This window comes from Anser brachyrhynchus (assembly GCF_964034855.1).
Source record: "Anser brachyrhynchus genome assembly, chromosome: 2".
NCBI classification, from domain to species: Eukaryota; Metazoa; Chordata; class Aves; order Anseriformes; family Anatidae; genus Anser; species Anser brachyrhynchus.
The window spans coordinates 57004838-57031877 of record NC_137695.1 but is presented as its reverse complement, the minus strand read 5'-3'; the positions used below and the strand labels follow the sequence as shown (position 1 = coordinate 57031877).

At 37.8% G+C, this 27040-nt stretch overlaps 1 protein-coding gene across 21 annotated transcripts in view; it reads left to right on the top strand.

The window, feature by feature from the left end:
- Positions 1 to 27040, top strand: part of CNTNAP2 (contactin associated protein 2) — a 1160459-nt gene that overhangs the window by 1023133 nt on the left and 110286 nt on the right. For all 21 annotated transcript variants that reach the window (XM_080582584.1, XM_080582595.1, XM_080582598.1 and 18 more), the window contains one exon: positions 19075 to 19245. In XM_080582584.1, the coding sequence (XP_080438710.1) occupies positions 19075 to 19245 (171 nt within the window). The remainder of the gene's footprint in view (positions 1 to 19074; positions 19246 to 27040) is intronic.

Here is a 27040-nt window from a genome sequence, read left to right as displayed (position 1 = left end):
AGGCTGTGGTTTATCTTGATTCTTCTTGCACTCTTCACAGACCTCTAGAGCATCAGTCTTCCAGTTCATATTATCTGAGAAATATGTCAGTTATAATTTCTAAGAGTATCAGATATCCCTTGTCAGATTCATGCACATATTCATGTGCACACACCGTGCACCCCACAGCAGAATTCCCTGCCATTTACGTTGTTTCACGCAGAAAGATCATCCTGACAAGGGATTTCCATGCTACCACTGGAGAGGCCCAGGAATCAGATTATGAATCAGAGTTGAAATCTGCCCTGAGCTCTTCCTTCTGCTCTGTGAAGGAAGCAGACTGTAAGGGAATACTGCTGGCTGCTCCAGTCAGCCTCCAGCCAGCCTCCTTTCCCTCCAGCTGTCTCCTATCTACCTGCCACATAACCGCTTTTTTTTTTTTTCTTCTGCACAGTACTAGGTGATTATTTTGTCTTTATGAAAAAGACTGTGCATTTTACAAATGCAGCAGAAACTCTCTATTTTTATTGGGGTTTGTAGTTACTGTTTGTTGCAGGGCAGCAAAATCCAACCACTTGTCAGAAGCTGCACACAGTACTTACTGCAGGGAAGTTACAGTGTGTTTTCAGACACACTGGTTGAAAGCCACAGGGAAAGCATAGTGAAGTAAAATGTTGAAGAAACACAAGAAAGACCAAGTCCCATGACTAACACAGTGCGGCGTGGCAGAGGTTGAAACATGGACAGTCAAGACACATTACTGGCAGAGCAAGTAGTGTTGGGAAAGGAAAACAGAGCAGCTATTGCCCTGGGTTGTGGATCATTCTGCATTTACTTTTCAGTGCAACCTGTTGGATTACATGCCACACCAATTAGCCACCAATCTTTCATGAGTGAAGAGTACAGCTTTTGGGTAATCAGTGTCTGGTCAGGCACAAGAGATGGCTCAGGAGGCTTTGAAATCACTGTGCCCAGATTCCTTGGAGCACACAACTAGCAGATTTTAGAAATACCTCTTGTGTTTAAAAGACTGCTGAGCAGCCACTGCAAACTTGACTGGCAGCTGCAGGGAGTGCAGCCTTTCATTTCTAAAGTATGGAGAAGAGAAATTGATAAGCAGTTCCCCGCGTGGCCATGGGGACTCCGGGGGACAAGAGCACACTGCAGAGGGATCTGCAGCCAGACTGTAGATAATGTCACATAGCCACTGGAAGGTGGCTCCAAAGAAAGCTGCAAGGGGGCCAAGGCTGAACCTCCTTGGGAAGCCACCTGGCAATTCCTTACTGCCCTCTGTATGCAAGACAAACACAAGGGCTACAAAAACTGCTAGCTAGCTATGGCCCCGAGAAACTGGAGTTACAGAATGCCTGAAACACATTCACCAGGGATGACATACACTGGTTGGAGATCTGATGTAACAGGGCAGTACATTACCTATTCTTTCGCAACTCCAACAGATGAGGAAAAAGAAAAAAAAAAAAAAAAGAAATAATAAAAATAAATAAATCTAAAAACCTCAGCTGTTCGTTCACCGTTCCTTATAGATAAAGGCAAAACTCCAATCCTGCTCGTCTTTTACTAAAGGTTGTACCCTGCTGCCATCTGGTGGAGGATTTTTTAAAGAGGTGGAATAGGTCAGGTTTCTGGATGGTGTCAGAGCAAGGAATGCTGCAAGATGCTGAAGTTCAGCGATCATATAATAAAATAGAAGTTTGACATTGCGATATATCTGGGGTCACCTACCCTTCTCTTGCAAAGCTTCTGAAAACCTAGACTGATTGATTATTATCACCATTAACTTCAGCACTTTAAGAAAAGTGAATTATATTGTAACAATAACGTGTATTGTATGCATTATTCTTCCTCCTAAAACACAGCACAGGTGCTTGAACCTGCCACAGTTCTGCATGAACTCAGGGATGAGGGAATAAACTAAAATAGCCATAAAAGAGAAGGTGTTGCCTTTCCTGCTTGTGTTCCATTTGATGTCAATGGGAGTGTTAGTGACTGAGCTTTTAGAAGGGGTATTATCCATCCTATATCTGACTAGCAAAGCTGGCACAAAACAGAAGTGATAAAGAACTGCAGTCAGTGAACTGAAAGCAATAACGCTGCAGACAGGACATTTTCTTAAACCACTGGTCCTGGGAGGTGATGTGTATAAATAATCACAGAATCACAGAATCACTAGAGATATATTTCCAGTAACCAGTGACAGCAGTGGATATAGTAATTTCTTTACCATGTATTCTATGTGGTGAAAAAAAAAAAAAAAAAGAAAAACCGTGCTCTAAACAGCCAGTAGCCCTTTTTTGCCCTTGTCTGCTTTCAGGTAGAACAAAGCTTGTTTATTTGTTTGAGTTCTGTTTAAGGTGTACCAGCTGTGTCTGCCATTAAATATGGTTTGCAAAACAAGGCAGCCCTGATGTTTAACACCCTGATGATCTCTAATGACTTTTATTTAAGGAATAAATCAGTGCTTAATTTTATGGCACTATGTGTTACCCAAGACAGTCATTTAGAGGGTCAGTTTTAGCATAGTGAGAAAACTAGGAGTAATGGGATTGAAGCTACTGCTTCTGGCAGTTTGTATCAGGCAATACTGATATGAGCTCCCTAACATGTATTCAGTTTAGATTTAATAAAAGTTATTATATCCCACATTAATTAAGATTGGATTATTTATTGCAAACACTTATGGCAAAACAGCTACAGAGCAGTGGCTGCACATAACAAATTTGGCCTCAAAAGTGCCAAGCAATATCTCTCTGAGTCTTTTTTGAAACCAAAATAAGATGAAATCTTAGGCTTTTATCCTCGTCATTGTCACTATAGTGGTGTTTGTGCCCTTCATGGTGAAACTGACATGCATGTGGCACAAAAAAGGATAAACACTCCTGGAGACTCTAAGCAGACTTTCAAGGTCATGAAGTTATGCTATCCAATGTAGCAGAGTGTAGGATGAAAGTCTAAGTTAACTTCTTTTAATTTCTTCAAGTGTAGCACAGATGAGTTGATGCCCTCACCACCTCTCCTCTCACACCATTTTCCTTTTATTATTATAATATGCAGAGAGATTAGCCTGCCAACAGGAAAAACCGCTTCCCACATCTCAGACAGTGCATGTTCAGGACTGTGTTAGGCCTAATATAGGACTCATCTACAGTAACCTACCAATGCCAACATGCCAATCATAGCTCTGCATGAGCTCACAGAGCCAGAAAGTGGGGTCAGATTGCTAACATGTTTGCAGCATTGTGGGTCAAAAAGACAAAGTAACACTTCTCCAGATGTGCAGTAATCCAACAGGGACATGAGAAGCAGTAAAAAAGCTGTTAAACACAAACAAACAAAAAAGAAAAATTAGCAATGGTGAACAGAAGACATTGTCAACTCACCTTCCCTGTAAGCAGCCTTCAAACTTCTTGCATAATGAAAATCAGAGTAATAGGGATAGAGACAGCAATTTAGATGATGCAGAGAAAAGCACTTTTATCCAAAGTTGCATCTGGAGCCTGGGTTGGTCAGACAAAAATTGAAGATTGAAGGCTGATAAAAAAAAAAAAAATGTAGACAATGCAACTACTAGATAAATGCTCTTGCAAAGCATTGGGTTCTAGCAGCTTGCTGCTCTTCACGTAATTCCTGTTTTTGTAACAAAAGAAGCTGGAGAAATTTATATTATCCAGAAATTGCTAGTAAAAGAGGGACAGCCAGCAAAATTTTAGGAACCTTTCTGAGCGACCAGTAAAGCCACAGGTTGGCTTTTGCTTGGCCACATAACAGATTCCTAATTTTCAGTTAATACCTGAGATTTCTTTTCAGACTCCATGAAAAACTAGATTTTTTCTAATGTTTGAGTCTCATCTGACAACTTTTGAAGCAGAATGTGATTATCATTGGGACTGAAGAAAAAGGCCAAGAGAGCACAACAATCATTATTCCTGAAATGAAAAAGGAGACATGAGTTCCAGTTTTCACTTCAACAGTTGTACATCAAATGCTGTTACCTCATTCCCTGGGATGTCCATACCAAAGAAACTGATGCAACATTAGATGAATAGGCAAGACAAGAAGTTGGTGCATGCAAGGCAGGAGGCTTGATGAGAGGAATCTTCATTATGAGATAGACCTTGAAACAAGAAGGGGAGAATCAAAAAGCACGAAGACTGGTGGCCATCAGTTTTGCTTTACAAAAAGCATTTGTTGGTGTGAATTATTCCCCCTGAAAAAGCTCATGGGTTTTGCCTAGTTTTTTGTTTAGCCATTTGTTTTTTGCTCTGGACTAAATCCTGTGCTTTCCTCTTTTTCTGCCCCTCTCTTTGGTAGCTGACAGGTACTACCTGAGGCTCAAATGGATAGTGGCCATTAAGGAAGGCACCGGCTTCTCTGCCTCAGCCTTTCTGCAGAAGGTACAACTTATCAAAATACTGATATATTTGATTACTAGCACTTACCTTCAGATAGGCCTATGTTTAAGCCTGTTGTGGAACCAAGGCTAGAGTGCTTCTGTTCATTAAGATAAAATCCAGGATTTGGAGTAGGTATCTCTCTAACAAGCATGTTCAAGTTCCAAGCTTATTAGAAGGACAAAAACTTTTCCTTTATGCCTTTTTTCAGCTTTTCCTTTCTGAAGGGCTGATAGCAGCACTCAGTTGTAATGTTTGCTGGCAGCAAGTCCGGGAAACTTGTTTAAGCCTGGATTCCTTCTGTGCAGAAACCTGTGATTCAGCTACCTTTGAACAGAAGTACAGTCAGATCATGTCAATATCTAAAGCTTTCTATACTTGGTTATTACCCTCCATGGCTAGATGTGACTTTTCATGTTGCCTTTTCAATCATTTTGATTTCTCTTTCCCAAAAGATTAAAACTCATGGAAACAGGAGAAAGAGTTTAATCTTTTTCTTTGAGAGGCTGGCCTGCTAAAGCTGCTCAGCAGGAATACTCACAGGAGTTAAGGCAAAAAGAAAACTGGGCATTAGGCTTTGTGTCCAGGAGGAAAAGCCATGCACACCATGTTGTTATAAAGCCTAAGCAGGCAATCTGCACACAGATTTTAAAACACCTTCAAAGTTTCATGTGCATATAGATTTTTTCCCCAGACTTTTAATTCCAATCATCTGTCTCTGCAGCTGTGGTAGTGTTGGAGAAAATCCCTTATAATGTTAAATATGTTGGATAAATTGAAGTGATATTATAGTAATGGCATATTCAAGTTCTAGAAGAACCAAAAGCTGTTAAGGTCAGTAAACTGTTTCCTGATTTACATCTATAATTAGTAGTGGAATATGTCCTGGTTTTGGACCTGCCCATATCCTCCCACACTCCCTGCCATTCACAACTATCCCGCCTCAGGACAGATCTCTGGATGAGATTCCTAAGTAGTTGTTTAACCTCAAACAAAACCTGAAGCGCATTCAGGAGACATAACAATAACACCATGCTAGTCTGAACATCCCAAGGATATCCAACATTTTGGAGAACTATCGTAACTAGCTCAGAGGATAAGAGGGTGATGAAGGAGAAAGGGAGAGTGAACAAGCAGGAAAAAATATCTTCCCCTGTCCCCTCCACAGATTGGGTCCCTGACGAAAAAAGGCAATAGGTGTAATTGTTAATAGTTTCCAAGATATGGTTTCCAAAGTATAGAGTCAACGACATTGCTGAGTACAAATACCAGGTTAGGGTCATGACCAGAAATTTCATCATATCATAAGCCATTGTTACACCGCACAGTACCATAATGATCTTAAACCAGGGCCCGGAAAGGATAAACAGCACGACAGGGAGCACATACAGTAAGTAACATGCTATAAAACTCAATTTGGAAAACAGGCACAGCAGACTTGAGATTAAAGCAAACAACATAGTGACTAGCAACTATTAAGCAGGTATAATATTTATACCAATTTTAGTTTAACACACTCTGGTCAGATCTGTCATTATCTCAACCCTTCAAGCCCCACGTTGGGCACCAAAAGGACTGTTGTGGTTTAACCCGGCCGGCAGCTAAACACCACACAGCCATTCTCTCACCCACCCCCCTCCCTCTCTGGGATGGGGGAGAGAAACGGGAAAGTGAAGCCTGTGAGTTGAGATAAAGACAGTTTATTAAGACAGGAAAATAATAATAATAATAGTACTAATAATAATAATGTGTACGAAACAAGTGATGCACAATGCAATTGCTCACCACCCGCTGACTGATGCCCAGCCTATCCCCGAGCAGCCGGCCCCCCCACCCTGGCTAGCCACCCCTATATATTGTTTAGCATGATGTCATATGGTATGGAATACCCCTTTGGCCAGTTTGGGTCAGCTGCCCTGGGTCTGTCCCCTCCCAGCTCCTGCTGCACCCCCAGCCTGCCCGCTGGCAGGACAGAGCAAGAAGCTGAAAAGTCCTTGGCTTAGTGTAAGCACTGCTCTACAACAATTAAAACATCAGCACTCTTCTCATCCTAATCCAAAACATAGCACCCTACCAGCTACTAGGAGGAAAATTAACTCTATCCTAACTGAAACCAGGACACTAGGGAAAAACTAAATTACCTTGGATATCGTCATCTTTTAACTGTAAATATATCTGTTGACTTAGAGGGCATTTGCTCTTTCAGTTATTTGAATAATTGATTTAGATGTCACTGGGAAAAGAGAAAGAGTGGAACAGAATGGAAAGGAACAGAACGGAACGGAACAGAATGGAACAGGATAGGACAGGACAGGGCGAGATAGGATAGGGTAGGATAGGATAGGATAGGATAGGATAGGATAGGATAGGATAGGATAGGATAGGATAGGATAGGATAGGATAGGATAGGATAGGATAGGATAGGATAGGATAGGATAGGGTAGGATAGGGTAGGATAGGATAGGACAGTGTAGGACAGGACAGGACAGGACAGGACAAATAATTTGGTAACCTTCTTTCCCTGAATGGAGAGGCTACTAATACTGTTGCATAGCCAGTGAAAATGTAAGTAGTGATAAACATTGATGTTGTCTTTCCAAGTTCCTAAGTTCATCTGCCCTCTGATGGGGCAAATCGCCATTTCAACTGCCATTGAAACTGGAGAATCTGTCTTTGCATTATGTTGTCCTTAAAGGAAATAGTGCAGATATACATGTATCAAAGAAGACTGGTTTTGCTCAATAAAAATATAACCTGAAGTATCATAGTAAGAGAAAGCCAAAGAAATCACATAACAATTTATCATTTGTAGAAAAATTTAATTCCTGACACAAAAGGTTTCATCTGCAAAGTAAGCTTTCGGTCCCTGTTATTTATGTACTTTTCTTGATAAATAATTATGGACAGAATTGCTGTTAGGCTACTCAAATGAGGACTACAGACGTGTTTCTTTCCTTCCTATGAGTGTTTGAGCTGTTCACTGAGTCATGACCTTGTTTTTAGAAAAGCCAATCAGCTCTATTCTGAAGCAGGACCTGTTGTGCTCTCTCGACAGAATTCATACATTTTTAAATGCAGCTGGAGTTATCATCTTTGCTGCCACCCTATTCCCCAGCCCCCTCTGCCTCACCACTCACAGCAGCTGGCTTACTCTGCTCAACAAACGTGAGAGAAAGGACATTTTGCAGGTTCAACCACTCTGCTAGAAACTCAGTAATGAAATCAGAAATGACAAGTGAGTTCAGCAGAGACCAATCTCTGAGAGGATTTTTTTGCTAACCCTTTGCTTGCAAACCCTTTCAGTCACATTCCCCCCCCCCCAAAAAAAAATCAAATTTGAATATATTCAAATTTGAATATAATATATTAATTGGTGCTTTACTCTTTATTATTCCTCATGTGCTTCCTCCCTCCATGCCTCCCCCAGGGAGAAGAAGGGAGTAGGGAAGGAGAAGAAAAAGTGTGCGTGTGTCTATCTTTATATGATATAACATTACTTGCATTTCAGAGTGCTGTAACTGAAAAATATGAGAGTATGTACTATATCTAGACAAAAACAAGACACTGGATTGCTGACAAATATTGACATGTGTACATAATAATATATTTCAAAGCTGTGCATCACTTACCCTGAGGCAGTATAATACAACATAGGTTCCAGTTTTTCCTGCACTGAAAAAAAAAAAAAAAAAAAAAAAAGAGTTCTCTTTGGCTACTCACCATCAATTTTTCTGTATTAATTTGTATTTTGAACCCCCCAAAAATACATAGCAAATTCAGAAAGGAAGGAAGGAAGGAAGGAAGGAAGGAAGGAAGGAAGGAAGGAAGGAAGGAAGGAAGGAAGGAAGGAAGGAAGGAAGGAAGGAAGGAAGGAAGGAAGGAAGGAAGGAAGGAAGGAAGGAAGGAAGGAAGGAAGGAAGGAAAAATAAAAGAGATGGAAAGGAAGGAACTGGAAGTCAGAGAAAGAAAGATCTTTGTTTCTTTCTGAGAAACTTTTTTCACACTTCATTTTCTCTTTTATTGCATATTATTTCCACTGAGATTGAAAAGATTTAGGAAGCAAATGTTGAGTAAATGGTCTTGGAGATTTGTGTAAATTGAATGTAATGCCATGAACAGCAGAGCTGTTCTGGAATAATGTGAAAGAGGTCAGAATCAGATATCTTGCAGATGTAGAGGAGTGTTTTGCTTTCACTAACCATTTCACCTCTGAAAGACTAATTTCCTTTCAATTTTTGGATAAGATTGCAATATTTATTCAATCCAGAAACAGATTTTCTTTCTTTCTTGTCATTGTACATACTTTGACTGAATAGTTCACAGAATAGTTGAAGTTGGAAAGGGCCTCCAGAGAAATTAAAATTTTAACACAGGTTATTGTTATGAGATTTATTTGTTGTTTGGTGGTTTTTGGTGTTTTTTTTGTTGTTGTTTTTTTTTGTTTGTTTGTTTGAATACCAAAGCTAGTAATTTTCTACTGGGGAGTGTTTTGTATGAGACTTTCTTATACATCTGTAAACTTTGGTTTTGTTTAATCCTTGTTAAATTTGTAAGGACATTACATATATATAGTCTCAATTCTGCTACTGCTCAATTCCCTAATACTTTTATTACTAGCTGCAACAAGAGTGCGATAAACCCCTTCCTCTCATTCCATACAATGATCTAGTTAGCCTGAATATTTCAGTTAGAGTTCTGATTTAGATTTCCTATTACAGTACATATATTTGTTCGGAACACCTATGTGGTATTTACATATACATGTAGTCCATTGCTCAAAAAATGACAGCTTCTACAGTGAGCTCAGCTAAGTAACTTTGCCCATGTAAGTTTACTCTCCAATAATAATATTAACAATGGCACTAATCATAATTTTAATATTCTAATAATAATGGTAAGATTAAAAATATGGACAAAGGGAGTGTAGCCATCCACAGCAGGCTCTACAAGGCCACTTAACATGGGAGACTTTTAGTTTTAAGATGAAGTTTTTTAAATACTCCTTTTCATTCTTGGATTTAGAACACAGCTGAGATAGTGTAAGATCACTGTAAGATCTTTGGGCACAGTAAGAATCTTAATGAGCTATTTTAAAAGTAGGGAACATGTATGGAATGGAAGAAAGGCTCAAATGTGGCCAAGTGAGAAGCTTCTCTGCCATAGACAATATAGAGATTAATCATAGAATTACTTTTCAAATACCCTTTTGCAAAGTCTGATATCAGTGACCGAAAGGGGAAAAGCTAGGTCATCATAGGCATATTAAGGGGTATGTTGAGGGGCACAGCACATAATGCAGTAGATGTTTTGATCAAAGTTTCTGTTTATTGGGTGGAATATAATGTGGTAATGTAGACTCCACTGGTTCTCTTTGGTTCCTAGAGCAGTCTAGGACTGGAAGGCCACAGAAACATTTTGAAGCCCTTGGTGGTTTGGTTTCAGTGCAGGTTGTCCATCTCTAGAATTCAAATTTTCCACAAATGTTCTTAATTGATGGTCTACATAGAATAAGTACTGTAAACCATCAGTAAAAATACATACTTAGAATCATGGAATTATGGAATAACTGGGTTGGAAGGAACTTTAAAGATCATCTAATTCCAAACCCCCTACAATGGACAGGGACACCTTCATAGAAAATACATTATGGGAAGTTGGACTTGGAATGTTACAGTGTCATAAAACTGGAGTGACAACATGAGAATGAAGATTATAATTTTACTCCTTTACTGTAAGTTTGAAGAGCATCTTCAGTGATTTATATGAATTTATTTGGATTTGGGATTGGGATATGAATGAAGAAATCATTGAAAGTACATTTCTATGTATAAGCAGTATAGCACCATAATTCTGTAGTAGTGAGCCTGCTGAATGAAATTAGTACTTCAAGCAAATGGTTTTATCCACAGTTTTCATCAAAGCTCAGAGCACTGTGATTCATGAAAGTACTTAGTCATACCTTGTGAGCTAAATATTCCAAGTTTTAGTTCAGAATGCTCTAAAATCCATCCAGTAATAGAAGATCAAGTAAAATAATTTGATGATCTCTGTGAATAACAGATAATTCTGGAATCAATGATGTGAAGAATATTTAATGTGCTACATCAAGTCTAAATTACATCTTACATTTTAATTCTGAAGAATATTTTCCATTTTGAAAGTGTATCTGTTCAAAAAGAACATGTCAGGTTGTCAAAGAGTCAGGATCTTGAGTGTGTTGAGGAAACTAGATCCATGCCCAAACAGTGGACCAAAAGAATCACCCTAAAAAGAGAAACTTTCCTCCAGAAACAAGAAAATTTGGGTGACAGAGCGGCATCAATATTACACAACACATCCTTTCTATAAAAATCCTGCCAGGGACAGCAAATGGAGATAGTAAAAGTGGAAATGGTTACTGGATCATGTCCACGTGGTGTTGGGCCAGTGAAATGTATCTGTGACTCTGTTGAACTCTAGAGCTGTATCTTATTGTTCACATGCCTAGCCAAGGACCTGAAGAGCAAAAAGGAGGGGTCTGAGAAACACTCTTTCCTGCAGTCCATTTCCACAGCAAAGGGTACAAATTTAATAGGATGAAATGAAAAGTCATTGGTTTTCTACATTCTTGTCCTTGTGTCTACACTTTACATCCTGCATAGTTATGTACTCAGTATAAGGTGGTTATGCAGCACTGTCATTTGCACAGCTGTAAACACCCACCAATATCTACAGGTCAATATAGAATCGGATCCTCATTATTAGTAACATGTTTTGAGGACAACAGCAGGTTCCTGTATTTAATGTTTACCATTTTGGCATCATGGCAGGGTTCCTACACACTGCATTGACTGTGGCACGGGGTGATTGAGCTGATGTTTGCAGGTCAGTTAATGTTTAAAAAAAATATTCCTTTGAAAAGATACCAGTTTACATGCATCATTAAAGTTCCATCAGCACATTACATAGCTCCAGGTTGTAAACCATGCCAGATCAGGACCTTTCATTCTTTAGATGGATGAAAGTAATGGTGCCAGCAGTGACAGGGTATGCATTGTAATTAGGCATTGTGACCAGGAGGTGAGACTTTTGAAAAATGATCTTCCAAAGATGATTACAAGTAACACAGCAGGCGCGTGAAACTTTTCTGCATCACTGAATCTGTTTCATTGACTCCAACATTTCACTGATAAATGTGATTGCTCTTTCCCTCACTCAGCAAATATGGTGACTGACAGATTAATGCAAACTTTAGCATCTGTGTTTATATCCATTGATCTTTGTCTTGTATTATGTCACTAGAGAAACTTTATGAAAACAGATCATTTATAAAGGTAAGGAGATAAATTGCTATCCATCTTACAGTCATCTTAATGCAAGCTGGTTTATGTCCTTCACTACTGACCATAATGCTCAAGTTGATCCCAGATAATATGACGGAGGATCTTTCCTTTCTATATTAGTAATTTAAGGCTATCCCGCACTTGTAATTCCTGAAAGACAGTTACCGTATCACCACTATCTTGCTCCACATGAAAAAAAGTTTGGGATTTCAGGCCTCGTGCTTGTGTGAAAGTTGGACTTGACAAATTTTGCGATGAGATCAAGTATGGTCACAACAGTGGTAGATGTGCAGGATTTTTGGCATTCCCAGTAAAAGAAGAGTTGCCAAAAGGCTGAGAGTAGAGACCAAAAACTTCCCCACAACTAAAGCAGACAAGGTCACCAATGGAAGGATACCTTCCAAATGTGCAAAGACAGTTAACTTTTTTTAGAATCTGACTTTCAGAAGATGCATGCAATGGACTTCCATAAGAGAAGCCTGAAGGAATTAATTTGAGGGTGAAATGTACTATAGATATCAAAGAGGTTAAAAACCATAAGCAATTTTTCAGATCAAATGTACTTTGTTGTTTGCCTGCCTCTGAATGTATTGACATCTCTCTGACTCTGAAACTCCAGACCCCTGTAAGTCTCCCAAAAATCATAACAAATATGGACTCTCAGCACAGTTCTACGTTTCTCAGAATTATTAACAATCCCACTCTTTAGAAAGAACCAGGCTTAGTTAAATGAGACCAAAACGCATTATGTCACAGCTACAGCTTTCTAGATTTGAGGTGGAATATTCCAAACATTTTTTTCTTTTCTAAAATCTAGTGTTTATCCTTCAAAAACTGAATTGTCTTTAATGAAACAGTCACAACAGCAGAGCTAACTTTTTTCTTTTGCTAAATCTGAACTCATCTTCAGATGTGTTGTTATTCTCAGCAGGCTTTGCTCTGGACTGCCAGCCATTTGTTACTTTGTTGAAAGGTACAGAGCTAGTTTTATCTTGAAAATTGAAATCTAACCTATATTTGTATTCAGCCTGAAAGACTGTAATTCAGCTTTGCTCTTATGCAGTGTTAATGCACTCTTCATCTGTTGACTTGGGGATTATTTTTCTTGCATGTTGTCAAAGGACTTTTCTGTTATTAAGCCAACATCTTATGGAGTAATTCAGTTTAGTTTATTTTTCTTGATTCATGTTTGGATTAAGTAAATCAAGACACTACCATCTTAATTTTAATTTAAGTAGTAATTTACATGCTTCTTTTCAACTGGTATTCTGCCATGATGTTGATAAAATACAAACCTGTGACCAGAGAAATACAATATTGTCATCTTTAGTTGAGATATACAGACAGGCCACAGACTCATACAGTGGACCCCAGGGCTATAAGCAACATGGTCAAAGAAATTCAGGATTGGAGCTGGATGAGACAGATTTCAGGGGTATCAAAGAAAGCAAAGAATGTACATAAAGCTTAAGATATACAGTATATTCTATATATTGTAAATACAGTAGATGTAAAGGTAATATAGTAAAAGATATATAGTAAAATATATTATATATATATATAAGGTATACAGTAAAAGATATGTAGTTAAAAAAAAAAAAAGTGACAAGGAATTGCAGACCAATGAAGAAAGAATAAAAGTGTGAATGCATGTTAGCACAACCAAAAATGACACCAAGCAGACCCTTCAGTAATTGAGAAGAGTCATCAATATTGTACTCCTTCCAGCAAAGGACTTAGGCTGCTGCTGAGTTGCCATTCTTCCTGCCCTATCCCCTGAGCACACCCTTCTCATGCCCAGACTGAAGCTGCGTTCTCAGCCCCATTCTGACTAGTGCCATTGAACATGGCCTGCCTTGCTTCAGGATTTCAGTTAAACCTTTCAAGCATGAGAAACACAAACAATTTTCTTTGACTTTTCTTTTGTTTCCTGAATAACTTGCAATATTCTTTTTGGGTTGGAATATCTTTCTTCCTTCTCCCCCATTGTTTCACTAGCAAGGAAGATATTTAAAGCCCAACAGACAGTTTGGGTTTCATCAGGGTCGATTTCCACCTGAGATGCAGACCTGAAGTCTTGAATCAAAGCTGTGATTGTTGCTGTACTGATAGTCAAACTGCTCTGAGTGTACACATGTAGATTCCTCTTTCCCAGAATAAAAAAATAAAATAAAAAATAAAAAATAAAAAATAAAAAATAAAAAATAAAAAATAAAAAAGAAGGAAAAAAACTTGATTTGTTGAACATAATTGTATGGATAATCTCAATCCATTACTTTGTGGCACAGATCAGTGTTCCATTCACACATCCATCTTCTCTGAAATATGAGACTATTCTTACATTTTATTCACATAACGGTTTTGATAGAAAATCTGTTTTGCTGCAGATGAGGGCCCTGGAGGTTTTTGGTCTATTGTAATACATAAGAGCTGCCTGACATTACAGCATTCATTCTCTAGTTCTATTGCCTAGCTGGGCTAAAAGCACTGATGTCTTTTACAGTTCTGCTATTGCTATTATCCATTTCAATGGGGTTTAAATGTAAAGAGAAATTGATAGTGTTAAAGCATGAATTTCAATCATGCTAAGAAAGAAGATATTGATGGGAGCTAGCAAGGGATTTCTAGACAAAAATAATTCAAGGGAGAAGCTGAGAGTCTGGCTTCTATAAGTCCAGTGGCTCTGTGTTATCAGGTTATGGAACTACCACACTTAAAAAGATGTCAGTACATGTTGCACAATTCAACACTACCTGAGTTTGTTCTTGTTAGTACTGTGGTAACCATTTCCTTCCTCCTCCCTGAGGTGGGTCTTCATAGGAAAAATCTTCAAGTCTGGAACAGGCACCCCAGGGAAAGAGTCATAGCACCAAGTCTGCTGGAGTTCAAGAAGCATTTAGGCAACATTCTTAGGCATATGGTTTGATTTTTAGGTAGTCCTTTGTGAAGCCAGGAGTTGAACAGGTTGATCCTTGTGAGTCCCTTCCAACTCAGGATATTCTACGATTCTATGATATGAGATTTAAGGTGACCCTTCACATTAATATTTTTAGTCTGGGAAAAACATGATAAGAAACGCAGCCCTGCTTTGGGAATCTTAAATTTGTCTTGGGTTGTAAACAATTGAAAAGGCTTGTCTGGTATCTTGGTTTTATTTGGATTTGTGCTTCCATGACAGCAGCATGTCTTGTACCTGTTTAATTGGCTTAAGTCAAATTTAAACACTAAGCAGGCTTACAGTGAAGACAGATGTAGTACAACAGAGGCGTGGTCTTGATTACAGAATTCTAAGTGAGCTTATAAAGAAGAAAAATAAAATTATTCAGTTGTATTTCTGACCATTCTGTACAATAAAAGTGTTCCTTAAGTAACTGGAGGAAGAAAGGGGAAATGAAGGGATGGTGTAACTCTAAGCACCTCTTTCTTCTCACCTTCACATTTGAAGCCCTTTTTTCTTCCCTATCTTAATGTTTCCAAGCATACTTCATCCCTGAATAATAAATACTAACTCTCCTAGGTTGAGTGACTTTCTTGTAAATCAGAGCATTTCCTGCAAGACTTCCTCAATCACAATGTGTAAACATACCGTTTTGTAAGGTCCAGATGCTGTGCAATATTTATGATATAATAATAATTATTAACAGGGTGGATTACAAATTTAGGTTTTAGTGTTCTTTCTAAATAAACTACCTTTCCCACCTCCTAATACTTTGGTATCCCTGCTGCCATAATGTCCACCCTGCAGTTTAAGTCCTAATTCCAGTTTCTTCCATCTACTGGTTTCTCAGCCTAAATCAGTAGAAAAATGTCTGTAGGATCAGTATATTCAAGCCTTTTGAGGAAAGGAGGGGGACAATGTGCCAAAGAAATTTTGAGGCAATGGTGACTTACAAAGGTTCCTAGCAAGCAACAACAATAATGTGTGTCAAGTGGATTTTTATTCAAGATTTCCTCAGGCAGCCCCTTTCTTATCAAGAGATATTATTTTGTGATAAAGATCATTATGTATTTTTAGCAAGACATTCCATTGTACACTTAATAAAATATCTTTTTTCCCCTGAAAGTGCTTTGAGATGAATGTATACCAATGTATAAAAACGATTTTATCTTTATAGAAATTTGTTGTGAATAGACTTTGAAAATGTCTCTCTCAAGCTGCAGGTTTTCCTGTTCAGTCTGAACAGTTTGTATTTATGCTCTCACCACTAGCATTCCCAGCTAAGGCTTTCTGCAGAGTCGAATCACAGCATTTCAAATGAAATGTAAAATACTTAGTGATAGACCTCCTCAGTAGACTAGATACAGCACTAAATAAAAATTGGTGGGTTTTGTTTCAACAAAACAGAGACATACATTTTAGTATGAATCCATCAACATGTCTGGTTCTGTGTTGTAATTGGTGATGGTAGTCCTTCTTGTAGATGCACTGCAGTGATGTTTTGAAGTCTTCGCCATGTGGCTAGAACTTCTTAGATAAATTCACAACTCACATCAGCCTTGAAGACCTTGCAGTCTAAATTTTACTTTAAAAACAATGAAAGTGAAATCTTCTCCTCTAATTATACAAAGAGGAATGGCCAGATACAACTGAAGATTAACTTCATGTAATGGCAAACCTGCACTTTGGTTATGAGCCCTCTTGGTTACGGAGTTAACCCAGAGCGTCTCAGCACTGCAGGTTGAATCTGTGTTAAAGTACATGTAATACTTTGACTGTTGGAAGTTAATTAAAAATATATAAATAAAATATTACAAAATAAATTGTTGTTTCATATAGCAGTTCCTGCTCTTATTTATTTAATTGCAATATTCACGATAATATTATATTGTATCATAGTGGAGGCTACAGCTAAGGGAGCAGGGTCCAATTCTGAGTGGACTTGACACAATAAAACAAAAATATGATCCCTTCAACAAAGCCATTGTCAATTCATTAGTGGAAATGATTAGTTAAGACAGGTTTCCAACCTGTAGCTCTTGAGCTGTGTCAGACTCACAGAAGATGTAAGCATAGTACAAACAATGGATTTACATACAGTGGCTGATGGCAGGATGACGCTGGCAAGAAAGCTGGTCTATTAGCAGCATCCTGGACTAGAGAAGGAACCCTGACAGTAGACTCCATTGCAGCTGTGCTGCTTGGCTGCATGATGATGCAGCTGCATATTCACCTCAGCCTCAGTTTGGGATAGTGAGATGACTGGGGAGCCTATCCCTCTGAACAGGTATTTGTCTCTATTAGTATTTGTATATTTTTGGTAGAATCCTTGCAGCTCTCGCAAGTCTTTTGTTTGTCATATGTTCTATGTGTTTTAGGTTTATAACTTAGTCAACATTCAGAGTACGTAAAGCTAGAAATCTAAAATACTTATTTGATTTATGAAAACTTGAAAGCATTTCTACAAGGTTATACAGGGCAGCTAAATTATCTCCTTAACAAGGATTGCATATATTCCTGACTTTTAAGTCCTGTTTACATCATGTGAGTTTATTCAGAGAGTGGAATAAAACCTATCCAAAAAGTCTGCCAGCATCTGACATATCTTGATCTCCCATGAGAAAGAAATGTAGATGTCCAGGTACATCTGCAAGTTGGAAAGCATATATGGTGTTCCATCTGTATCCTGTACTAAGAACGAGATAATTGCCAAAGCACTCCTTCAACTATACCCTCAGCAACTCTAATATTGAGGAAGTACACTGAAAGGTAAGAGATTGGAAGAGGCTTGGGACCATGAATGAAAATTAAATTCTAGACATTTTTATGTGTTGCTTTATCACTACATATGTTTTCACAAAAAGACTTTGCATTTAATTAGCAGACTTTTCTTGCCCAAGCCTGTTTATGATATAAATATTGTTGATATTTCTATAGAAATCATTAATAATATTTAATCTGGAACTTGCCAGTTTGTATAAACATGGTAAGTAGTAACAGACAAGAAATGTTATTTTTGGCGAAAAACAGGTAATGTTAAAAGTGAACTGGTTAATTCACAAAATATATATACATATGTGTTATGAATGTACATTTACACTGTACCAAAACCATGTGGTCCCCTTTTCACTGCTCACATAAAAAATCTCATATGCAACTTTCTTCCTGGGATTGATTAAAGTAGAATAGAAAGCTGCTTCTTTTTTCAAAGCCACTCATTCTGCATTCTTGAGAGAGGTAGAATTTAGAATTAAATGGAGGAGATGGGATAGAAATATGAAAAAGAAGAGTATGCATAGAATGCTTAAACAGTCTTCTTCTGTTAATTCAAATGTTCAATTTAAATTTGAATAGAGATTAATAAATTACACAAATTATAACACTTCTGACTTGGGTCTGTGCTGGTGGTATTACAAAACCAGTGTTAAGCTTCTGGGGCTTCAGCATGCTCATTTTCACATGCATCCAGTGCTAACCAGAAAAATAATAGTGTTATCACATAGTTCTGTAATCAAATGATGGAGAACCAATCTCTGGGAGCTATGGCTGGAATAGAAAGTGGTTTCTTACTGTGTTTATTAGCCAGAATACTAAGCATTGGGCTGGGCTGAGTTAATGATTGATATCTTAATAATTTCTGAATCTGGACACATATGCATCCTGGTGAAGTAACAAGTCTCTCACTGTGTCTTATGAAATTTTTTTCTGTTTCAGTCTCTCACTGTATCTTATGAAATTTTTTGTCTTTGAAACATAATGCTACCTTGCATGGAATGTTGACTGCGTTGCTAGCTAAGTACTGTTGTAGTTCTTGAATATTGTTAATGATGATGTTTCTCCATGAAAAATGTGTTAGGGAATGGATACAGGCATATGTTAATTATGTCTGTATTGCTTAGCTTCATTTATTGGATTCTTCCTGTGATATGTATTAACAGACTTTCATTAGACCTGGCTACGTTTTCAGAAGAAATGGGCATCATTGTGTAGAGTAAATTTGAAGGCAGGTATGTTACACATGAGACAACATATAAATGCAAAACATGCACCTGAGGTACAACTATATGTTAAGTGTAGTAACTGTACTGTACTGAAGACTTATCTCAGCAATACATTTGTATGACTATCATAAATTGGGAAATTTTTATATAAATATTAAAAAAAAAATATTTAAGTGTAAATAGTGTGTTCCACTTTCCAGAAAAAAAAAAAAAAAAAAAAAAGACATTCGACATTCAATTTATCCAAAAAAGCAAAGAGGAGATAGTAGAAGCAAGGTGGTTGGTTTTTTGTTTGGTTGGTTGGTTGGTTTTTTTTCAATGTAAACAACATTGTAGCATATATTAACATTAAAAGCTTCAAATTTTCATACTGCTTCCAGGGAGCACTCAAATGTGTGTATTTCCTGTCTATTCCATCCCTGCAGGAAATTACTGGAATGCAGCTTCTTTCATCACATCATCATCCTATCTTCACTTCTCTACCTTCCAAGGGGAAACAAGTGCAGATATCTCTTTTTATTTCAAAACATCGGCCTCAGATGGGGTGTTTCTTGAGAATCTGGGGAACACTGACTTCATCAAACTGGAGCTGAAATGTAAGTATGTGCTTTCCCCTACTCTTTTTGGAACCTGACACAGGTTCATGTCAGGTAACAGGTTTCAAGAAACATGTATTATTCAGTAAAATGTGTAACCTTGGTTAAGTCAGGAAAAAAAAAAAATCACACTACTTGACTTCTTCTCAGATTCTCTTACATAGGAAGAACTATTGAAGTCTCTTTGGTTTGTTTATCAAAGGGAGAAATAGAAAGAAGTATAGAACTGGTACCACCAGTTAAAAAAAAATGGCACAGGCCTTAAAAGATTTTTCAAAATTGCATGCCAAGGTTTATTTCTTTAAAATGTATGTCTGCAGCTGTGTAGGAGCACTGTAAGGAGCCTGAGCTGATAACTTACCTACAATATCTAAAATATCTTTAAAAATCATGTAGAAATAATTCTTTATTGGCATTATCTGCTAGTGAAATTGCTGATCAAAAGTTAATTTTATTATTAAACCACTTTAAATGGCACAAGAGCAAACTTCCAAGCAAGGTGCTGAAATCCTCAGCTGTACATGAATTCTGCTTAGTGAAATTGAAGCAGTTGAACTAGAGGGAAACAATGTTTTACGTCTCCTGTGTTCTCCCTCGACCCAGTTTACCCTGCCATAAACAGGAGTGGTGACAGACCTGCTGGGCTATGTGTGATGGCTATTACAGACTCTAGTGGCACATTACAGCAGCATAGTTACATGAGTGCAGCAAACTCCCTGTCTGCACTCCAGTACCGAGAAAAGCATTTTTTCTTCCGTTTGCTGCAGAAGCTACTCACAGAGGTCAAGAACCTGGTTCTAAATATATATTTACAAAAGTCAGTGGCAAAACTCACTAATGCTGAAAGAGATTAATTTATATATCCCAAATAATCTATTTTTTATGCAGGTTCAATGAGATTTACATGCACGCATCTAATTTATAGAATCACAGAATATCCCAAGTTGGAAGGGACCCATAAGGATCATCAAGTCCAACTCCTGGCACCGCACAGGTCTGCTCAAAAGTTTAGACCATGTGACTAAGTGCACAGTCCAATCTCTTCTTAAATTCAGACAGGCTTGGTGCAGCGACTACTTCACTGGGGAGCCTGTTCCAGTGTGCGACCACCCTCTCGGTGAAGAACCTCTTCCTGATGTCCAGCCCAAACTTCCCCTGCCTCAGCTTAACACCGTTCCCGCGGGTTCTGTCACTGGTGATAATGGAGAATAGGTCACCTGCCTCTCCACTCCCCCTTGCGAGGAAGTTGCAGACTGCCGTGAGGTCCCCCCTCAGCCTCCTCTTCTCCAGGCTGAACAGGCCAAGTGACCTCAGCCACTCCTCATATGTCTTCCCCTCTAGGCCCTTCACCATCTTCGTCACCCTCCTCTAGATACGCTTCAACAGTTTAATGTCCTTTTTGTACTGTGGTGCCCAGAACTGCACACAGTACTCAAGGTGAGGCCGCACCAGCGCAGAGTAGAGCAGGACAATCATTCCCTCGACCGACTAGCAATGCCGTGCTTGATGCATCCCAGGATACAGGAATTACATCCCAGGAATTTAAAAATATAAAGCCCTTTTTGACAATTCCTGAAGTCTAAACACACAAACAAGAGTGTGGAAATTTAGAAATGACAAGGGAGGTCTTTAAAAAGTAATTAAATTTCCCCTCCAGATAGGAATAAAGTGCCAAGTTCCAAGCAGGTGACAGATTTTTTTCACTCTTTCTACAAGGAATTTAGTTGACGTTCCTTAATCCCAATTTTCTGTATGGTGAGAAACAAAATAGTTGCTATTGAATCAGATGAAATATATTCATTTGTATTAACAATGGGCATGGCACTTTTGTAATAAAGTGTCAGATACTTCTAATTTCTATTTGAATTTAAGTAGTACTTACTGTCATTTGAGGAGGGTATTTCCAGAGCTTCTTGCTCTTCTAACACAAGAAACATGATAGTGTTTCATCCTTAGCCATTATCAGACTAACCTTGCTGTTCACTTAGCTTAAAAGTGACAATAGCAATGAATAAAGGTGACCTGACAGTGACTACAATTATTGTGAACTCAACACAGTTTAAATACTAATGACATTGAAGTGGCTCACTGAACAGATGCACCAGTTAAATAAAGCATGTGGCAGTGTAGCCAGAATGCAGTTAAACAGGAGTTTTACTTGAGGCCCTACACTTGAGGCCCACTAACTGCTGTGGATTGGCATATGCCTGAATTCAACCACTGCCTCCTGTCCCTGAATCTAAGACTTGTATAACAAATTCTTGATGGCAGAAGTTGAAATATCACCTGTAGAAACAGCTTGTAAGGTCAAATGTAGTATTGCAGTTTAAGGTAGTAAAAAAAACCCTTGATTAAACCTATCCTGACTGTATTTGCTAAATGGTACAGAGAACTGTTCATTTGAACATAATTGCATTCAGTCTACCCTTTCTTTCCTAGAAACTAGTCTTGAAATTTTCAAATCCCAGAAAATATTTCTTTCTGTGACTTCAAAGTTATACTAGTCACAGTTCAAAATGAGTTAAATGCTGTGGGTTTAATAACAAAAAGAAATTCATCCTCTTTTCTGAGTTGCACCTTTATTGCATGGACATTTTTTTATCCAGTTTTCAGTAGTTTGTTTCATTCTAGTCTGCATTTACATTTCATTGGAATTCAATCAATTTAAAAACAAAGTTTCAGAATTTCAGAAGTTTCTTGCATGGCTTACAATAGATTCTTCTGCTTCTTAAAAGAGTTTGCTTCCCCTTTACAGAAGTCCAATAAAATTGAGACACGAATTTGTTTCTTAATGGAAACATAAAATTAAGTCAGTAAGACAATTACAGTATTATCTTTAAACCCTGAAGTTTTCCTTTAGCAAACTTTTTTCTAGCTAACACATCAAATTCTCTTACAGAACTGTTATTTTGTATTAAAGGTTTTTGTGTAACGTCAGTTGTGACATATTTGTTGCAAGCTGCTGCACTTCAAATAACGGCTACATTGTCTTTTCATTGCTTTCTTGTACAGGTGCAAATTTCATTGAAGAGCAATCACTTCCTAAAGGAAAAAAAAAAATAAAAATAAAAAAGCCTTCTGTCGATTTCTTTATTTCCTGCAATTCCAAAAGGAAAATATTGAAATCAGTGTCCTCTGCCAACAGACAGTACATGTTCATTCTTCTTCTTCCCTTATATTTGAAACAGCTGTATATATCTGTAATATACAGTTAGCATAAGCTTTGTTCTACAGACCAGAAAATCAGTGAATGAGAGGTTCTAAAACATCCAGTATTTCAATCAGCTTAATGAACTTGCTAAATATATTAGGAAAACAAATCATTTGGTCTGTAAAGATTCTTAGATTCAAGTCTTTGGAAAGAAGTTTGCTATTGCATTTTTTATTCTGAGCACAATAGATATCACTACGAATTCTCATTAAATTATTTTATTGGTGTGCTGTCTTAAGGTCTAATAACTGCACAGCTTATTTTCCTACTCTCTAGAATTATAAGAAAAAGAGGTGCAATCTTGTAGTATATAATTTCATGTGTCTTCAGCTCCATATTAACATCTCTGAGGAGAGGGATGAAGGAAGGGAAGAATGTGTTTCTCTGATTTAAGAAACAGCTTTTCCAAACAGGCAAGGAAGACTGTCATGAAAAAAAAAAAAAAAAAAGGCGATAAAATGTTACTGTGACTGTGGTGGAAATCTTTGGGTACTCCATTTATCAAGCAGATCCCCTGGCAGGCTCTTACTTACCATCATTCAAGGAACAGTAGGCCGAGAGAGATGTAGAATTATCTTAAAACTCAGTTTTTACATACATCAGTAAATCTACATATTATTTTTACAGGTGACTGGTCAGCTGACAATGACTGGCTTAGATAGGAGGTAGTTTGATAGGGTGTAAATTTTTCTGTAAATCAGTGCTTCAGGAAACCACACATCTTTGGTCAAATTTTCTAGATGTGTTTTTAAACTAAAAATATTTTTAGGAAAAGAAAAACGATGTTTTCTTCTTTAGAGATTTCCTATACAGTTTTGGGCAGGTTTAATGCTGAATCCAGTCCTCATATGAAGACACCACTAAGAACACCACTTATTCATTTATTCTAAGTCCCTCTGCCATGGTCATTTTCTTCCTTTAGCCTTGACCTACCTTTTAGGACCCAGAGGAATGTAACCTGACCTCTTCCTTGTCCATGCTTTTCATAAATGCAATCCACAAAATAGTTTGAAAAAGTTAGAGGAACAGTTTGGCAACACAAAAATATCTTTCTCGTAGCCCCTGATTCTTTCCCCCAGTGTGTACCTAACATCATAATTAAAAATTAGTATACACTTTCTATATATTTATTGTGTGTACATGCAACACAGCCGGCACTTGTTCTGCAACATGACAGGGAGTTGCTTACAGTATGCAGTACTTCTGCAAACTGAAATAAACTGACTGGCCCATCAGCTACACAGATCTACCATAAGAGACGTACTACTACACCGAACCAGTTCAGCTGGCCATTGCCCTGATTAATCCTCTGCCTTTACCTCCACTTCCCTTGGTGCTGAGTTTGGAAGCAGACCTAGCTTGATCAAACAGACTAAACAGCAGTCTGTATATCAGACAACAGTGATAGGGATCCTTGAGCTCTTCACAAGATATCTTAATGCTCTTATTTTTTGTAAGCACTCTACTGTCAAATGTTGCCATACAAAACATGCCAAGAATTTCACTTTGAATTCTTGAAGACTTTCAGTTCGCCTCCCTGCTCAATTCTTCTTTGTAGCCACTCCTTCCTGGAAATGGTAGCTTTGTGCAACTGAGCCTGGCTAGAGCTTCTTGAAAGGACAGCCATCAGGGTAGAGGGAAATAGGTCTCCAGGATCCTTATTCAAAACTTTGCAGCAAGCAGGAGACTACCTAAAATCTGGTTGAATGTCAACAAATCTGACTAGGATAAAATGAGGAAAAGTATGGTTTTGTACATTTAGGAGGTGTTTGTTGAAGACTGCAGAGAGTTATGAATATGAAAATCTAGCTACTGTATACCTGTGAGGTGTTTGTCAAATAAACTGAACAAGAGAAATCCCATGTTTTGGAGAGATGTATCCCTGAAAGCAAGTTTTGAAAGGGACCTATTCTTGATAATCTGGGAGGAAGCATCTACCAACGCTGTTTTGTATTAGATTCCCAGGATCATTGCTCTAAAAAGCCAGTAGTGAGTTAAATTGTTTTCAGAAAACTCTCTTAATGCCACTGTCATAATATTGTAATGAAAAAGATATTCTGTGCATTTCTGTAGTTCCTCTCATCGCAGCACCTCCAAGCAATTTACAGACACTAATGAATTGTATCCCACTGTTATTATTCTGAAATAAGCAAAGACTAAGACAGTTTTACAGCGGGGGAAAAAAAGAAAAGATGAGGCTTAGAAAAAGAAAGGTCAACTTGTGTTTGATCCTGTCATGAACTTGTAAGAGAGGGAGTTTTCTTATTAATTTATTGTAGACAGCTAGAAATATTTACAGCCCCTACATTCAGAGATGTCACTTGGCTGCAATGCTAGCCACCCTAAAAGTCTCCCCAAGGAGTGATCAGTGAACTTAGCTGCTGTGAAAAGGATTGCATGGGGTAGCTTGCTAATGAGAGCAGCAGGATGTCTCCAGGATGAGTCTGCTTGCTCTGTGGGCGAGGGATACAAACAGCACTTTGATATCTAACATTTGCACTTGAAGAGAAAAGTGCCATATTGCTCTTGTGCTAGGCTGTTTCTAGGCTACTTAGCTGAGATGTAAGTAAGTGCTAGGCTGTTTCTAGGCTACTTAGCTGAGATGTAAGTAACTTTTCCAAAATCAGACAAAGCAGTGATAGGCCAGGGAACATGATTTGCATTGCTGTTTGATTCTTCCTAGACAGCATTAATTTCTCCAGACTTAATATTCTCAAACATGACTGATTAATCTATATGTTTCACAGATTTTAATAACTTCATCACTTCTTTCTCCAAAGGCATCCTAAAATGGAATCCTACCATATCAATGAATTTTCTACATCATACTCTTTAAATTCCCTTATGTTAATGTAAATACTTTATCTTTGTAGCTTTATCTTTGTAGCTGAGTAGGCAAACTGGTGTGACCTTCATTGTTGTGGTTTATTTGTGTTTTTTTTTGTTTTGTTTTGTTTTTTTCTTTCCTAGCAGCAGGTCATTTTTTTGAAAAACAGCCCCATAGGAGAGCATGTTGCATAGCCACACATCAAAGAATGCATAGCACACTTAGGAATCCCTTCATCCCAGGGGCCAGTAGGAAGCTATCAAATTAAATGGAAAAAAAAAAAAACATTAAATTTCTTCAGGGAAATTTTTGATCCAAATGTTTTTACAACATTTGCAAACTCTCATCCTAAGACTGAAAAAACTGCAAGCATCATTCTTTTCAAGGTAAGATTTCTTTTCAGCTGAGGCAAGTGGTGCAGAAAAGCTTGATATTTAAAAAGGGCAGTTTATGACCCTTCTGAAAACACCAGTTCCACCTTTATCTTTATATCTAATTTGCAGATGGGGATAGGCGCTCTGGTGTTTGGGAGCAAGCCAAAGGTAGCAAATAAACAACTTGGATGAAGAATGGCTAAAAGTGACTGGAACTGGAAATGACTTTCTCCAAAGTCTGCCCTTCTGAAATCAGGGGTTGTGATCTCCCTTTTCACCTTCCTCTCTGCTTTCAGGATACTGAAATCCACCATTTCGTGGTCATTGCAGGCAAAGTTGTCTTTAACCTTAACACTTCTAACAGGCCCCTCCTTGTTTGTGAATATGAGGTCCAGCAGAGCATCTCTCTTTGTTGGCATCTGTATGATCTAGGTCAGGAAGTAGTCATCAACACTTTACAGGAACCTCATTGATTGCTTATGCCCTGCCGTGTTGTCCTTCCAATAGATGTTGGTGTGACCCAAGTATCCCATGAGGATCAAGGCCTGTGAACATGAGGCTGCTTCTAGCTGTCTGTACAATGCCTCATGCATGTGTTCTAGTCAGGTGGCCTATAGCAGACACTCACTGGAATGTCATCCATAGCGGTTTGCTCTTTAATACTTACCTTTATTACTAATCCTCAGTATAATCCCATACTTTGAAACACTGTAAGTGACAAAATCTGAAATGGTCCAACCAAACTGCATTGCTTCCTATAACCTGAATCCAGTTGGACATCTGGTCCTAATTCATTTAGATGCTTTTGGGAATCTTTCTCCTCAGTGTTTAAATAGGGTTTTGGTACCTTGCAATCTACCTTTTTTTCTTTTTTTTTTTTTCTTTCAGTTGGCCTTTAAACATAAAGTGTTGGAAATTGCTTAGTTAGTCTATTAAAAGTCTAAATATTTTTTATTCCTTTCACCAAAGGAATACAGTTTTAAAGTAGAAAAATATTTAACGTGATAAGATACAATGAAAGAGGAGGTATTTTTACTAATGATACAATTGTATCCATGATACTTCAAATTTTATGCACACGATTAATTCAAACTGTCGATAAATTGATTCAAGTGAATATAATCATTTTTGGATTAAGTGTTTGCAAGAACATCATAAAGTGGTAAATTTTAAATTATCATCTAAAGTTTTGGCCACAGATTTTCCCAACAATTTTATTAAAAATCTAATAAAAGAATGAATTTATTTTTTTAAGAAAATCACAAAAGCAGTTACTATCACAAGACTGCTATTACGTAATTTTATGTGATTTAGGTATTTTATATCCTCTTGATCTAAACATCTTGACTTTGTTTATAAAATAGAGTCTGGATCACAGTAGAG